The sequence below is a fragment of the Megalops cyprinoides genome, chromosome 1, assembly GCF_013368585.1.
Source record: "Megalops cyprinoides isolate fMegCyp1 chromosome 1, fMegCyp1.pri, whole genome shotgun sequence".
Taxonomy (NCBI): Eukaryota; Metazoa; Chordata; class Actinopteri; order Elopiformes; family Megalopidae; genus Megalops; species Megalops cyprinoides.
This window is the reverse complement of record NC_050583.1, coordinates 24372949-24388807: the sequence shown is the minus strand read 5'-3', so window position 1 is coordinate 24388807 and position 15859 is coordinate 24372949. Positions and strand designations below refer to the sequence as shown.

The window sequence follows — 15859 nt, the reverse complement described above, 5'->3', positions numbered from 1 at the left end:
AGAATCTGGTGTGTGGTTAAATATCACAGTTGAAAAAAATACTTATCTGAATATTTGATTTGCAACTAAGATAAATGCTGTAGTTAGTATGACAATAAGTTGTACAAAAGAACAATACAAATGTGCAGCATTCCAGTTCAAGAAATACTAATTGTCTTTACAGACATGATCAAAATCAATCAAAACAAGAACGGATGACAAATAATCTAATACCATAGAAACCATAACTATAAATAAAATTTTCAAAGCATTAAAATCTGTGGTCATATTGAAAAAATGTGAAATGTAAAATGTTTATACTGTTTGTTGCTACTGAGTTTCATGCATATGATGTTTGATTTTCCCAAGTGAATGGCAACATTACAGTGACTGTCACTGTGAAATAAGTGTTCATGGAGCTTTGGTGTTAGCCCTTAACTGCTGGCTCTTCCATTGGTCAAACACAAGTTTGGCAGATACTGCATCTTGAATTCCCATCCCTGTAATAAAAGAAAATAATGATATATGGCTATGACACAGACATTATACAAAGAGCTTATATAAGAATAATTTAAGGTTATTTACAACTTTGTGCTGCCATTTACTAAATATATTAAAGTAATTATATGTGCCTTAGCTACAGCCACACATAAACAGGCCCCTAATTATTCTGCAACCTGATTCTTAAACCTGCAATTCATTTGAAATCCACAAGGTGGTGAACTGATAAAGTTCATCACTAAATGAGGGACCTGGCTGTGATTAGGCTGTAAGTAATCAGATGAAAAGATCAACAGTAGTTTGAGGCAACCCCTTACAATTTAACACCAGACCTTCCTTGTAGACCTTTGTTGTATATATGTATTGTATACACATATGTATATGTATACAACAAAAAGAGATGCTGCTGAATAGAAATGGACCCAACAGACATCACACATGCAAGTGCACAATGAGTAATAACTAAAGGACTAATCAATATCATTAGTGCACTTTATGAGGAGGCTATATCAGCTCTTTGATGAAGGAGGACTGAATTTCAGGTTTCTAAAATCATGTCACATCAAATGCAGAGGCACACCTGATAAAAACCGAGGGTCATTTTTGGGTTCCTTTTATGCTTGCCCTCAGCTAAAGGTTCATGTGCTCACAATAACCAGCAGGTGTTACTACAGCCTAGGGAAAGCACTCCTGTTGACCCTTTACCAAAATGAAGGTAGAAGATCATGACCTTGATACAATGCCATGATTTACATGATTCTGGTCAGATGAACATAGTGATTTCTCAGTTTTGTAAACAGTATAATTACTGCCTTAAAATGTGGGGGGAAATACATTAAGAGAAAGGAATCATCAGTATGCATTAAAACACATAAAATGGAAGACATAACAGCTGCTATAGCCCTCATTACATATTTTCAAAGAATTTTGAAACTGTTAGTGGCTCTCTAAATTTGTGTGAGTCAACCAGGTTTACTTGTGGTAGCTGGGAATCTAAGGAAACACAAATTGTACCTGTCAGGAGTGGACAACTGCTTGCTTTTTGTGCAGTTCTTTAGTGTAAATTTATTTTGAATTATTTGGCTTTTGACACATTTTGCCATAACTCTCTGAAAAGGTAATAAAATTTAACTTTGTTTTCATGATTGCCTCTAAAAACTTACCCAGAGATTTAAACACAGTGGTCTTCTCTCTTTCAGCAGGTTTGGTTCCATTAATGACTTCTCCCAGCTCTGCAAATACACTGGCCTAGATAGAGACCAAGATTCCACATTCCACAAGCTTCAGCACACAGAATGAACATGAGCCCAAAAATAACTAAGAAACACATTCTCACAAAGTTTCAGTGGCAGCTAGAACACAAATACACAAACAAGCCAGAAACCAGAAAGGCTTTTAAGCCTTGCAGATGACTGTGTAGACGAGTGGAAACACATGAATCAGTAATCGAGTGTGCTATCAAAGTAAGCCTCATTAAGGCCTTTGCTATATCAATTTTGAAAAAGGTGCATTGATTTTGGCCTGCTGAATCTCACAGATATTTTCCATAGACTTTTGTCTTGTATTCTTGGACTTTCGATTTCCTCTCTGGTATATCAGTTAAATGGGCATTACTGTGCACCACATTATACAAGCAGCCATGAGGCTTGTATTAGGATCTGGTAAACTTTTTGATCAGTGGAAACTTTGAAGAGAAGATGGCACTGTACCCCAGAGAGAATGATATCTCCCGATTCAGCCGCGGCTCCTTCCCTGCTGTCCACATACACTACGGCTTCTCTCATCAGAGCATCGTCCAGCTCCCTCCAGTCTGGCCTGCACGCTCCCACAGCTGCCACCAAAAGCAGGAAAGGGAAGCTCTCTGAGCAATGCAGTGAGGTTTGCAAACCTCATACTGCTGAGTGGCATGAGCACGGCTGAGGGATGCACCCTTGTAAAAACAAATACTTCAAAACAGTTCAGTGTGCTGAGGAAACAGCTTCGGTGAGAATCAAGATTTAGAGAACTTCTGATGGTTTTTAATTTCTCACACGGAACATGTCAGGTGGTGGAAACAACAAAAGGTGCTCAAAAGAAAGGCAGATGAAAAGAGCTGCCAAGAGTTGAGATTTATTGATTTTACAAATTACGTAAAGATGGCAATTGTTTATGCAGCATCTAAAAAAAAAACATTTCACATAAAACACCATGAATTGGCTTGTGCTTGAACTCAGGTGATTGACTGTAAAATCAATAAATGTTCACTCTGTAAAGGTTGCTCCTTTCTTTTTCCATTAATTTCTCACAGGGCTGCAACAGTAATCTGCTCTTAAATAAGAACCGTTCTGCTTATTTTGCTGCTTAAGAGCTGCATTTCTCTTCTTTGTCCTCTGACTACAAAAACTTCTAATCATAAATTATCATTAACAATAACACATTATATCGATTTTCTATTAACAGAAAACATGGAATTTGGGAGTAAATAGCTTCAGCCATAACATATCATAAATACAGAATCTAAGTGAATCATCTGAAATGAGACAAGAAATTTCCTCTAACTCCTACTGCTCACCAGCAACATGAGCCCCTGGCTTCACCCATTCGCCCAGCAGCACAGGTTCTGTTGCCATAGTCACTGTGATTATGACATCAGCCCCCTCCACAGCATCTTTCACAGAGGAACACACAGTCACAGGGCCTTGGAGAGCACTGGCAAACTGCTCCGCTCTCTCCCTCCTCCTACTCCACACACGTATCTAGGGACAAAGTTCACACAAAGTAACAACGCCTCAAGACAGATGCACAGTTACAAATTAATATACTTAAGATTACACATTTATACATTGTGTAAAACTAAAAACAAATGATATCTGACTTCAAATGTCGACAGCAGATTTTATGTTGACCTTATGTGAACAACCTTTACTGCTCAATAAGTACAAGACACTATATCAAGGAAACAATTCACAGCTGTACTAAACTGCTCTGTTGTTACAAGTAAATGGTAGTAAATGAAAGTACAGGGTAAAATTGTAACCATATTGTACATTCCTTCTGACAGCTGTAAAAATGAGATTGCAAGTACCAACTTCTAATTTTCTGTCTTGTTACCTCTCTGAAGGAGAACATCTCTGTGAAGACCTCATAATGGCTGACAGCTTGAGGTCCTGAACCCAGAATGCACAGAACCTCTGCTCTGGCTGGCATTAGCAGCTGGAAAGGAAACAACCACCATGCATGGTCATCTCACATTTACTGCAATATACTGGTGTTGCGGGAATTAAGGAAACACACCATCCTGGTGCATTCTTTCTTAAGTCACATGCTCAATAAAAAAAAACATCTTTAGCAGTGTACAAGTGTTTCACATACTTAAGAGGCACATACTTTAGCAGAAATAGCTGAAACTGCTGCTGTCCTTTTCTCTGTGATCACTGTCCCATCCATTACCTACAGATGATAACCATTAAGGAAGCACAGATCTTCAGTCAATATCATCAGTTTACCAACAGGCAACAATGTCTAAACGAATCAACTGCCACCCAAATATTTCACAAAAAACTGCTATCAAGGAACCATATAATTGTTTCTGTTTTCCATTTAGAAATCCCTAAAACAACTTCTACGACTCTTCAGTTGACACAAGAAACGATTTTCATTTTCCTACACTTTGGAGCTATACTCACGGCTCTGACATTTCCCCGCTCTGGGTCAAACAGCAGTACTGTGGCTTGATGTGCAGGTAAAACTGAGTCCTTGTCTCGCTGGTAAAATGATACCATCTTTGTGGCTAATATGTCTTCATGGGCCACATATGCAGGCATTATCCCAAGAAATCTAAGGAGTAGACCTACGGTTAGTCTCCTATGTAGTTTTTTAAACTATTAAATCAATAAGCATATTGTTACAAACACAAAATACCAACTAGATGTCCAGATTATCTCACCCGTTGTATTTCTGAAGTGGGATAGTTGTCCGCAGAGGCTGTATTACTTCTGCGTTATTCCTCTCCGAAAACTTTCCTAAAACCGCCTCTAGCCGCGGTATCAAGTCTTCGTTTTGCAGAAATCGCATAACCTCGTCACGACTGATCAACACGGGTAGCTCAGACATTTTTGCAACAACTTCTTGCTCTCACGGTTCGCAGTATTTTTTGATGTTTCCGAATGCACATAAACGAGTTTTGCAAGAAAATGATTGCACGTTAATATTAACAGATGTGTCAAAGTACAGATGCAGGTAAAACAAGGCAGTTGCTTTGCTAACGTTTAGTGGTCACATGGGACATTTGAGCCAATGAGACAAGAATGCAGACTTCAATGAACAAAAGAATCTTTCAAAGATTCTCTGTGTTGAAACGGCGTGTCTTTCTATGCTCCCAGTGAATCACTTCGGCCAGGTTCACACTACGCGATTTAAGCCCTGATTTTCCACTCGCCGACAGTTTTTGGAGATCGCCGAAAAAAAGCCCCAGATCAGAGGCAAATCGGCTCTCGATCGCTCTATGTGTGAATTGTTCAAAGACGCCATTCGAGAGACTCGCCGATGCCTCGCAGACGTCCGAAAAATAGGCTAAATATCTGGACCTGTCGGAGAGTCCAAATCCTGTAGTATGAAAAGTGTTGTGACCTTGTTGTGACTGGTAGTGAGTACGGAGACGAGCTACAGCCAATAAGAGTGCAAGATATGGGGTGAGGGGAAACCCGGGGGAGGAGTTGTACAACATCAACAAGCGTGGCTTTAACAAAAGTTTCGCAGTCTGCTTGGACCGAAGAAATTGAGGAAAATTTGCTTGAACTTTGATAGGAGCACCAATGCCTTTTAGATGTTTCCAAAAAATAATAAATTTCTGCAGTAGGCTACTGTGAATATGAATTCATGACTTAAGACTGTTACTCTTACATTACAATTTCATTACATAAACAATATCAATAATAGCAGTAGGCCTACCCCGTCAAAATACAAATATTGTGAGAGCATATTATCTTTGTCTACAGTAGCCATTTTTGGAAGAAAAAAATCCCTGTCTCGCACATGGAATCGTGTTATTCCCCGTGTCACTTCTCGCATGTGTTTTCGTGACAAAACGTAGTTTGGAGACCAGACAGACTCGTCGGAGATTCCTCCTGGTGAAGGATCTTGTAATGTGTGACCCCCTGTCGCTGATCAGTCATGTAGTGTGCAAACCACAACGACTTCAAGATTCCCGATTACAAGACAGCAAGTTGTGAAGTGTGAACCTGGCCTTAGCGGACGCTCTTATTCAGAGCGAATTACAGAAGTGCGTAGGCTAAAAAAAAAAGGTTAGATCTATGCGAAGAGCACAGACAATAGCAAATCAGCAGTAACAGTGTCGATAGTAGGTGTCATTATCTAAAATTTTAAATTATTTTCACATGATTTCTCTCATGTAAGCCCCTGGAACGTTATATGATACAGGCGTTAGTTAAGTAAAGAACTGTTGTTTGTTGACATGTCAGCTGACGTTTTCATGAATTTAAGCACAGAATGGTTTAGAGTCGCTTTATCTTTATCTGTGTACAGAACTCTTGTGTTTCAGTAGATGCGTGGTACTCAGCCGTGGAGTTCTTCTATGTGCATTTTCCACTGAACTTCCCCAAAAATGTCGTAAGTGTATACACCTACACAACACTGGACGTGCACACACACACACACACACACACACACACACACACACACACACACAATCTGATAATACTCATCTTTTTAAATCCAGAAAATTATTCTTACTATAACATTAAAATGACTGGCAAGAGTCCACATGGGAGCTCCATTAGTTAGGCGTACTTGCACTGTTTTAACTGTAATCTTAAGACACATAGGCCGGTATAAAACACTTTCAGGTAGACTGTGAAACTTCTGAAATGTAACAGTTAGGATTCCCACATTTAAGGCCTTGGACGCTCATAATTATTGAATAGGCCTCCGACCTGTTAATGTATTATAATGAAATTAATCGAGCGATAGTTAGGCAGACGTGATGCAGTTACTATTCCAGCTCAGCAGAGGGAACTCTTTTCTTTTTACTCACGATCCTGTCATGTTCCACTGTTTTGCTCTCTTAGGTTGCTGCTTAGAACTGGGCTATGTTGTTACGGTGTTCATCAAACAATTTGTGATGAAGATGTGTATTTACCGCGCCTGATCAATGGCAATGGCGTGGAGCAACAGGTGAAAGTTGCAGATATCGTAAGTAGTTATGTCGTCTATGAATGCAGGGGTCGTGCTAAATGGGGAAGAAATGAGAAGGGCGACAAAGTATCATATGTTTAAGCTACATGGTGAGATGAAAATAACCAATCGGAACACGGCGATATCGTCTGTTTGGAATGTCACTTTTTAACTAGTCTAGCTATCTAATAATGCTTTGAGTTTATCGTTTGTTGTAGTCTGTATAATGCAAATGCATGGCTCTCCATGAAATGCATAACGTTAATCCTGATGGTGTTGCGCAATGATTCGGTATACAGGTTGCTATAGCCATGAGCTAGCTTGCTAAGGAGACATATCTGCAGCTAGTGTTTAACCTGATATTGGGGCATAGACTAGCCTAATCATCTGGGTCAGATATGCGTTCGAAAGATAAGTTAGTCTGCAGGAAAGTAGGTTAGCTTGTTAGCTATGCTGTTGTGTGAAATATTTCGACTTTGACATAGAGTTGTATTTGAGTTTTGGGAAACTGTATTTGTCCGTTTGATAAAATGCACATTCTTTTACGTATGCAGCTTATGTATGTATGCTTATGTTATAAGTACAAGGGAAGAATCATGCAGTGGACGCCGAGACGTTATTGCTATAATAGCCGTTAAAGAATACTGAGCAAAAAGCTGCGTGCCATTTGAGCGTATAAATAACCATAAAATTAAAACTAGTGTGTCGTATCCCTAACAGTGTGTCTTTAATCAGCTTTGAAGCCGTTTTCTGAAGAGCCCTGTCACAGTGTGCACACGTAAACAATCAATTTTAGCATATCTACAGTAGGTCTCAGTACGTCAGTTTTGCAGCTCTAATTGTGCTTCATACTTCATACTCTTGTCTCAGTACATATGGATTTTAAATAAGGGCACACAGACTGTTTGACGCATTTTTTTTTACCTCTTTGCATTAAGAGGAAATTGCATCATAGCATCTCTTATCTGTTATAAATAGATGGGGTAAATAGTGGGTAAATAGATTAAATGTTTATGCACTGAGACAGTGCTTTGACTTCTAACATGAATAACATAATTACCCATATAAGCGTGGTTCACACAAAACCATATCATCTCAGGACAGTGCATGGCTGGATGTGGAACTGACAGTATTCAAAGTACATCTATGCTTTTTGAGCTCAGTTATTCCCTGATAGGTTATTAGATTCTACTTCTATAGCAAAAAACACTCTCAGTTTTGTCCTCCTTTTCAACCGTTGGCTATTGGTTCTATTTTAAGGACAGTAACAGGCTGGTACTGAAAACATTCTGGGCTTAATTCTGCCCTTCTTCCCCATAGACTGCCTTAAACAGGGAAGATGGACGTTATGGCTGTAAATGCATCGGTCACTGCCCCTCCTGCTTCCACCTCGGCCCCCTCCCCTGACCCAGAGGACCCGGTCTTCCCGCTTACATCGCTGGACAGCGAAGACTATGTCTTTGTCGAAGCACGGCACTCCAACAAAGTGCTGGAAGGCCTGAACAGCCTACGCCTCAACAATGCTTTCTGTGATGTCATCCTCTGCTGTGGTGGCCAGGAGTTTCCTTGTCATCGCATCGTGCTGGCCTCCTTCAGCTCCTACTTCCAGGTAATGCGCATGGATCAAGAGGGAAAGTAAAGGAGATGTTCCCTCATAATTGTTATAAGTGACAATCTGTTGTATACAAGCACAACATTAGCTAAACTCCACAGAAACTGAGGAGTCTTTTTTTTATAATCTCCAAATGCAGTTTTGGGTTGTATCTTAAAGACTGATGGAGGTATGGTAAAGCTGCTCTGCTAACTCTGATGCCCTTCCTCTAAATCTTGCTGTGTTTATCATGCACATCTCCGTCTCCCTCATACCACAGGCAATGTTCTCCACCGATCTGATGGAGTCCAGACAGGAGCGTGTGGCCATCAATGGGGTGGAGTCCCAGATGATTGGCATGCTGGTGAGCTACGCCTACACTGCCGAAGTGGTCATATCCAAGGCCAACGTTCAGGCCTTGCTGGCCGCCGCCAACCTGCTGGACATCATGGCGGTGCGGGAGGCCTGCTGCCGTTTCATGGAGCGTCAGATGGACGACATGAACTGCGTGGGTATCCACTGCTTCGCAGAGGCCCACTCCTGCAGAGAGCTGGAGAGGCAGAGCATGGAGTACATTCTGCAGCACTTCAGCACTGTCTGTCGCCAGGTGAGCTGTCAGCCCCCCTGGTGCACTGGCCCCAGCAGGTATACACTACCTCAGGAGTCTTGATGACCACACTGTACATGTTAAGGAAACCAAGGGTGGCCATTTAGTACATTACATTACATTATTGGCATTTCGCAGATGCTCTTATCCAGAGCGACTTAGATTATAGTTTTTTTGTCATGTTGCTGCCACAAGAGCCCCCACTGTATGGTTCTATTTTGACTATTAAACGTTTTCACAAGTTATTCATTTGACGTGTTTTGATGAAACTTACATTCTTTTTTTAATCCACTTCTGACTAATGACCGATTGCAGAAACAACCTGAGCATTTAAAAATAAAATCGGTCAATGCTCCCCAGATTACCTTCATTCATTCTCTCACCAGGGATTAGTTTAACAAAATGGAGTAAGCAGCACTGCCACTGCAGAACAAAGCTGACCTGAGATCTCTGAACCCTCAAGCCTTTAACTCATGTCTTACATCCCCAGGAGGAGTTCCTGTCTCTGTGTGCTGACAAGCTGACCGAGATCATTGCCAGTGACCATCTCAATGTGCCAAAGGAGGAGACGGTATTTGAGGCCGCCATGCTCTGGCTGGACAAGTGCCCCGCTCGCAGGCAGAGCTTTGAGAAGGTGTGGACCGATATCAGCGTCAGAACTGTTACTGTTGGCGTGGTCAAGCAGTAGCTCTTGCGCCAGGCAAATTAATGAAAACGTTTCAGACCTTTTGGAGGCAAAGCCTTTAAGTTTTGTGCATCACATATGTGTTTTGACATTATGAAATTTGATGGGAACATCAAATTTGGAACAGCTCAGCTCAGAAATGCCATCTTTTCCTACACGCTCACTACGTGGCCTGTGTTGCCCCTGAGTATCATGGTAGTATTGTTACTTGGCATTCAGTTGAGAATGAATGTTGTTAACCTCCAGGGTCCGTTAAACCCGGTATGTGGTATGAGCATAAATCATGCAAAACAAAGGGACACTGAAATACCTGCACCCTGCAACCAGCCTGATATTTTTACTAAACATAATCTCCACCTGTCAATGAAGCACTGCACACCCCACACTGGGTTCTTTGTATGTTAGTATTGCAGGCTTGTATATTTAGTTATCATTAATATGATGTTAACTGACATATCATTTGTTTTAAGTGCTTTGCTAAGGAGGAGTGTTGTTGTAGGCTTTTTATGCTTTAATGAGGGCATTTTGTTTGTGTTCATTGGTGGCCCTCCAACAAAAGGGTGATATTGATTGACATCCACCTACACTTACTAAGAACTCAGTTACTACTAAGAAATACATTTCTAGATTCCTAGGAACATGATTAAGAAACACTCATTTACATGTCAAGCATGTATTCAGCAGCATCAGTTTCTAAAGTGAATACTATGATCTGCAAGTGTAAGACTTGAGGGGGGTGGAGGTTGTGACTCACTGGTTAAACCATCCCTTGGGGGGTTTGGAGGGGGCAAGTATTCAATATGCAAATGGTTTTACAATGTTGGAAGGTATTTAGCATAAGTGGATGAAACATCAATGAGATTTTAAGCAGATCTTTGTGATTTTTGGAGGAGGGAGTCACAGTTAGTGTTTGTCATGCTGAGGTCTCTGTTGCCATGCAGAGTGAACGCTAGGTTAGAGAATAAACTGTCAGTACAGGACAGATGGCAGCGGTCACCCCCGGTCAGACTCCAGCTGTGTGTTGCAGGTGCTGGAGCACATTAGGCTTCCCCTCATCAGCCCGTACTACATCCACGATGTGGTCGAGTCCCTGCCTGTGGTGAAGGAGTCCCTGCAGTGCCAGAGGCTCATCTCTGAGGCTAAAGACTACCTCCTGCTGCAGGACCGGCGCGGGGAGCTGTATGGCCCTCGAGCACGCCCGCGCAGATCCACAGGTAACATTACACACAACTGAATTGACAAAGGACAAAAAACACTTTGCACCTGAACACAGTAATTTAAACTGCTTGCTCCAGATTTTTTGTTTTTATCCAAATCTTTGTCTGAAAATCTTTGTTGTATCTAATTTTCTACAGCACCTTTTTAATTGGCCTGAGATATGTTTGAAGTGAGTCTTACACTAACACTGTCCCGTATTTTCAGTTCAGACTGGGTCTTGGAGTCAGCACTGACCTTTCTGAGGTATGTGGTCTTGCCTCCCGTCTGTCCACAGGAACAGCAGATGTGATTGTGACAGTCGGGGGCGAGGATGACAAAGTGGTACTTCGCAGCGTAGAGAGCTTTGACCCTGTCACCAGTCAGTGGAAGAGCCTCGCCTGCCTGCCCTTTGCTGTCAGCAAGCATGGCTTAGTAGTGTCAGGTGAGCACAGCACATAAAAGTATATTTCATGGTTTCAATGCAGTTACACACAGCAATCTGTTTTCTAAAATACTCCACTCTCTCAGTCCAAGCCTGGCTGATCGACCAGAGGAATGGTAGTGACTACAAAGTGTGCAGCAATTTTAGGTACCCTGCGACTAAGGCCTTGAAAGAGACAGTTATTGGCCCCGTCAAGCCTTTTTTATTTTGGTGCTTAGACTACTTGACTGAATCTACCACACTTTCAATAACAGGTGTAGTTTGACGAGGATACAAGGTTAGCTAATTGTCAAACCAAGTGGGGCCTTTCACAGTCTGCTACATTTGTTTATGCTGCTACATTTGTGACTGTTTAACCGAGCAAATGCAGTATTCATCATTTGATTACATTCTGCTTTCAGTACTGCATGCTTGTTGAAAACACATTGTCAATCAAGGATTGAACTGGTTCATTAATGGATGACTGGTGCTAAGCTAGGACTTGTGACAGGTGGGATCAATAACAACTCTAATAATAATAATAGTAATAATAATATTGTTGTTATTATTGCAGGAACTGAAAGGTTTTGCATTCATTAGCAGGAGAGCTGGTTGTGTCACATGACTGCTCTGTCTCTCCCCAGGCTCCACATTGTATCTGGCAGGTGGGGAGTTCCCTGATGGCTCTGCCAGTAGGGAGATGTGGCGCTACGATCCGTGCTTTGACTCTTGGCTAGAGATGGCCCCCATGAATGTAGCTCGATCAGAGCTGGGTGAGGGATCAATGATATTGAACAATCCTGTTATATTCTGAATTCTCTGGATGGAAAACTGCCGTATAATTACAGCTCAGCAGCATGGATTCACCTAATATGTGAAATTTATTGTATTTTAAGCATTACTTTTCATTTAATTCTTCACAAATGAATGTATATACCAGCAAAAACCCTTTAAACTATGTGAAATGTGGGCACATTGATGGTATTTCTGAATTGATTAATGCTCCCCTGCAGGTCTGGTTATGCTGGATGGCTTCGTGTTTGCAGTGGGTGGCTGGGAGGGCCGGTCTCGGCTGGACTCTGTAGAGTGCTACAACCCAAACACCAACACCTGGCACTTCATGGAGTCTGTCAAAATGGCAGTGACCAGCCCTGCAGTGGTGGCTTTAGATGGACTGCTCTATGTCACAGGTGGGGAAACAAATGAGTTCCACACTTCCGGTCACAGCTTGTGAACGTACTCATTACCCTGGCATTTGGCCAAGCATCATGAGTATGCCACAAGTGTAGTGTTTTTAACATCTCAGAAAAGTATGACATAGGTAATTGTCATGGAGAATAATGCCTCATAATTCTCAGACTGTGATGTTTACAGTGTCTGCGTTCTCCAGTTCTCTTGGTCTCAGTTACTTGTGATTATTAATGGTGTACTATTAGAACTTTTGTAATGTCTTATTTTTTATTTTCCTGCTCATTAATCATCTTGTCCAACTGATTAAAACCAACCATATTGACTAAATTACAAACTGAAAACATTGAAGTCAGACTAAAGGTACAGAGGCAATAAGACATTGTGTGGTCATGTTATACCTGCTGTATGAATTCAGGGTAGGCCTGCACTGAAGTAAGTACCATGGATAGACACCCCTGTTTTAAAATAAATCAGTGCCTCTCTTGTCCCTCTAGGTGGAGCTGTTCTAGAAGATGGTGATGGCACAGACTTGGCACAAGTGTACAATCCTAAAACGTGTGTTTGGACCGAGGTGGCCCCTATGCTGATTGCTCGCTCTGGCTCAGCAGCCTGTGTGCTGAAGGGCAAGATCTATGTCATAGGTGAACAAACAGTGTCAAGTTATTAACATGGTTAATATGGCATAACAGCATGCCCTTAACCAAGGCAGAACTGTGACTAGGCTGTCGAAAATAAATGTACAGAAAAACTTTAAGATTTAATATCTGATATAATTAAATATAATTAATCTGATTTTGCGTACTTGGTACTTTATATTTGATGCTTGATATTCTGTAAAAGTAAGAATACAGTATATTCCATTATAATTTAAATATATAGATTGCTTACCATTTACCATTTAAAACCATTTAATGTTGAAATAACATCAGCTTGCTTTTTCTGTTATTAAATGTAAAATGTAATGTCAAATTGTGTAATTTACATAAAAAAGTAAACTACTCTTCCTTTGAACATTTTTTCCTGAATTTTCTCAGCTTAACCATAGAATTCAGACTTTTCTTTGCTAAGCATAGCAAATCTTAGTTGTCCTGCCCTGAAATATGTACAGTTTGAATCCTCTTGTTTAGTTGACCAACTTCACAATCGTTGTGTTCCCCTCCATGTGCAGGTGGCTGGCACGCCTCAACAGAGAATACAGACAAAGTGGAATACTATGACCCAAAAAGCAACCAGTGGACAATGTGTGCACCCATGAAGGAACGACGCTACCGACCTGGGGTGGCTGTGGTGGATGGCAAGATATATGTTCTGGGGGGAGAGGAGGGCTGGGACAGGTCAGAGTAAATCTACTGTGTTGAACTATATCAAAATTTAATTGCATAGATATAATCCTGTGCAGCAGTGTGTGCAAATAAATAGTAATTACACTGTTTTCACTCAACAGGTACCATGATACTATAGAACGGTATTGCGAGGAGACGGATACCTGGGAAATTGTAGGAGAGATGCCAACCAGCCGTAGCTGGCTGAGCTGTGTGACTCTACAAATGAGAAAAGATGCCCATAGTGCTAGCCGGCCAAGCACTGCATCAGAAGGAGAGTTTCCAGTGGACTAAGCCATGATGCCATCCAGGGAGCCAAACTGCACTCTGTGTGGCACTATGGGAAAGAGGATCAAGTGAGAAAAGGGGATAGGTACAGAATCACAGGCATTGTGCCATGCCGCCTTGATACCGACCTCAGCTCCAACATTCCCATGTGATTTGATTGTGGGCACAGACTCTGGCATGCAGGTCCGGCAGTTATCCCTTGTTCCAATTTAGGGCTTTTTGTTTATGTGTGTTGGGGGGTGGGGTCTAGTCCAAGTACTTGGCCAGAGGTTGAATGTTCATTTTGAACTGTGTGTTGACAGCCATGTTCTTATGGTGGACTAAACACCATCCTTTGTGGAATTCCTAAGGTATATTTGTGATGTAAACATGGGGGAGTCTGGTTTACTTGCTGCCAAGTATCTGAGATGGACTACCAAGGGTAAAGTCACTAGCTCATTGACAGAGTGACTGCTTACAGTGTCTTTGTTCATTATTGTCCAAGTTCATTTCATTACAACAGTGGAGTTATTTTATGGTGAAAAGAATGCTCCAAAATTTCAAAAGAAACCTTGAAGCCAATGTTTGTGCGTGTGGTGTTCTGTAGTGCCAGTACACAAGTTAATCTGTTTATAATTTGCCTTGATTTTTGTAACTTTACTTGCTTTTGAAGTTTTGATTGTTATTGGCTGCCTTTTGTGAAAATGTAATTTCAATTTGTGTGGTACACTTGGCAACGATTATTTGGTTTCCTCCATGAAACCAATCACACATGGAATACAAACCCATCCACTTTGACTCTGCATAATTTTTATGGTAATTCCATATTTCATAGTTTTGTAATGACGTGTTACTAAAATGGACACATCTAAAATGATTCAGGACATGATTATGCTCCATCAACAATTTTAAAACAAAACCTACAAATTTAGCACCTGAAATGTTGACACCAGCCCATCAATGTGAACTTGATGAATCTATGTAGGATATGTCTGTTCAAGTGTAAGTCCTTTCAGAGGACTAGTCTTTTCAGGTTCAAACATTCTCATCTTGAGAACATAAAACCCAGGTTGTGTCATTTTCATATGGGACAGCCTCAATGGATTTCTTGAAAGGACTCCGTCTTAGATTTCGATTCGAATATCACCCCCATAAAGCACTTGAAAGATTGACATCCTTTTTCTTTAACCAGTCAAATCCACACTCTGTGGAAAAAGTTCAGGCCCTCTTGGTTAAGTGAATTGCATATGTCTCAGAATAAATGTATGCATGTGTTGTGTTTTCAGTTGAGTGTAACTGGGGCTTACTGAGTGCTTATTTGTTTTTATCCATGTGGTGATAGTATAGACTGAACACTCTGCTGCAAAGACTGGTATTTCAAACTTAACCTCAGAAATGCACTGTAAATTGAGATCACTAAAACCCAGAATTCATAAATTAGTTGTGTTTAGCAGCAATTTACAATTCTACTTTGCAAGTTTAGACAGCACTTTTGTATCCTTAGGGATAGTGGTGGGCTTTGCCCACTATAACACTTTGATAATGTAACTTGAAATAAGGTACAGTTTTGACAGAGAACATGAGCTATTTCACAACTAATTGTAGTGATCTCAAATTAGTGCCATGATATAGGTTCTCATGTATGTACGTGGCATTGTACTGCTGTAATCAATAAACATTGCACTGGGTCTTTTAAGGGTCTTTGTTATTTATCTAGAATTCATATACAGTTGATAAGACCAATGTACATTATTACTGTCAAATTGCTCACAGAATTTACAAAACGTACATAAATGTTTACAAAGACCTTGTTTTAATACCACAAAAATATGAAAGCATTAAAAAATTGCAACCTAACATTGTACATTGGAAAAGCAATGGAATGAACTTGGTGTTCAAATCAGAGCAATAAAACAAAAATCAATAA

The 15859-nt window shown here is 40.8% G+C and overlaps 2 protein-coding genes across 2 annotated transcripts; one reads left to right on the top strand and one right to left on the bottom strand.

Annotated features, from left to right (window-relative positions):
• Positions 1-265: 265 nt before the first annotated feature.
• Positions 266-4711, bottom strand: LOC118783069 (ketimine reductase mu-crystallin-like). The gene is made up of 8 exons (XM_036536749.1): positions 4406-4711; positions 4146-4296; positions 3847-3909; positions 3571-3672; positions 3032-3215; positions 2190-2311; positions 1644-1728; positions 266-479 (listed from the first exon to the last, which is right to left on the bottom strand). The coding sequence occupies exons 1-8, from the start codon at positions 4570-4572 to the stop codon at positions 391-393; spliced, it is 963 nt and encodes a 320-aa protein (XP_036392642.1). The 5' UTR covers positions 4573-4711; the 3' UTR covers positions 266-390.
• Positions 4712-6572: 1861 nt separating this feature from the next.
• si:ch211-256e16.3 (kelch-like protein 20) lies at positions 6573-15807 on the top strand. Its single transcript, XM_036536736.1, has 11 exons — positions 6573-6669; positions 7972-8260; positions 8523-8849; positions 9340-9483; positions 10562-10748; positions 11027-11173; positions 11797-11925; positions 12166-12342; positions 12838-12984; positions 13512-13677; positions 13788-15807. The coding sequence occupies exons 2-11, from the start codon at positions 7991-7993 to the stop codon at positions 13957-13959; spliced, it is 1866 nt and encodes a 621-aa protein (XP_036392629.1). The 5' UTR covers positions 6573-6669; positions 7972-7990; the 3' UTR covers positions 13960-15807.
• The last annotated feature ends 52 nt before the right edge of the window (positions 15808-15859 follow it).

Bases quoted from the DNA above. Each gene is read 5' to 3' on its own strand.
- LOC118783069 (XM_036536749.1), bottom strand. From the start codon at position 4,572: ATGTCTGAGCTACCCGTGTTGATCAGTCGTGACGAGGTTATGCGATTT. The intron at 4,297-4,405 runs GTGAGATAATCT...TCTACTCCTTAG, and splicing joins CCACTTCAGAAATACAACGG to ATTTCTTGGGATAATGCCTG. The intron at 3,216-3,570 runs GTAACAAGACAG...CTTTGTCCCTAG, and splicing joins AGATGTTCTCCTTCAGAGAG to ATACGTGTGTGGAGTAGGAG.
- si:ch211-256e16.3 (XM_036536736.1), top strand. From the start codon at position 7,991: ATGGACGTTATGGCTGTAAATGCATCGGTCACTGCCCCTCCTGCTTCC. The intron at 8,261-8,522 runs GTAATGCGCATG...CTCATACCACAG, and splicing joins CCTTCAGCTCCTACTTCCAG to GCAATGTTCTCCACCGATCT. The intron at 11,174-11,796 runs GTGAGCACAGCA...GTCTCTCCCCAG, and splicing joins GCATGGCTTAGTAGTGTCAG to GCTCCACATTGTATCTGGCA.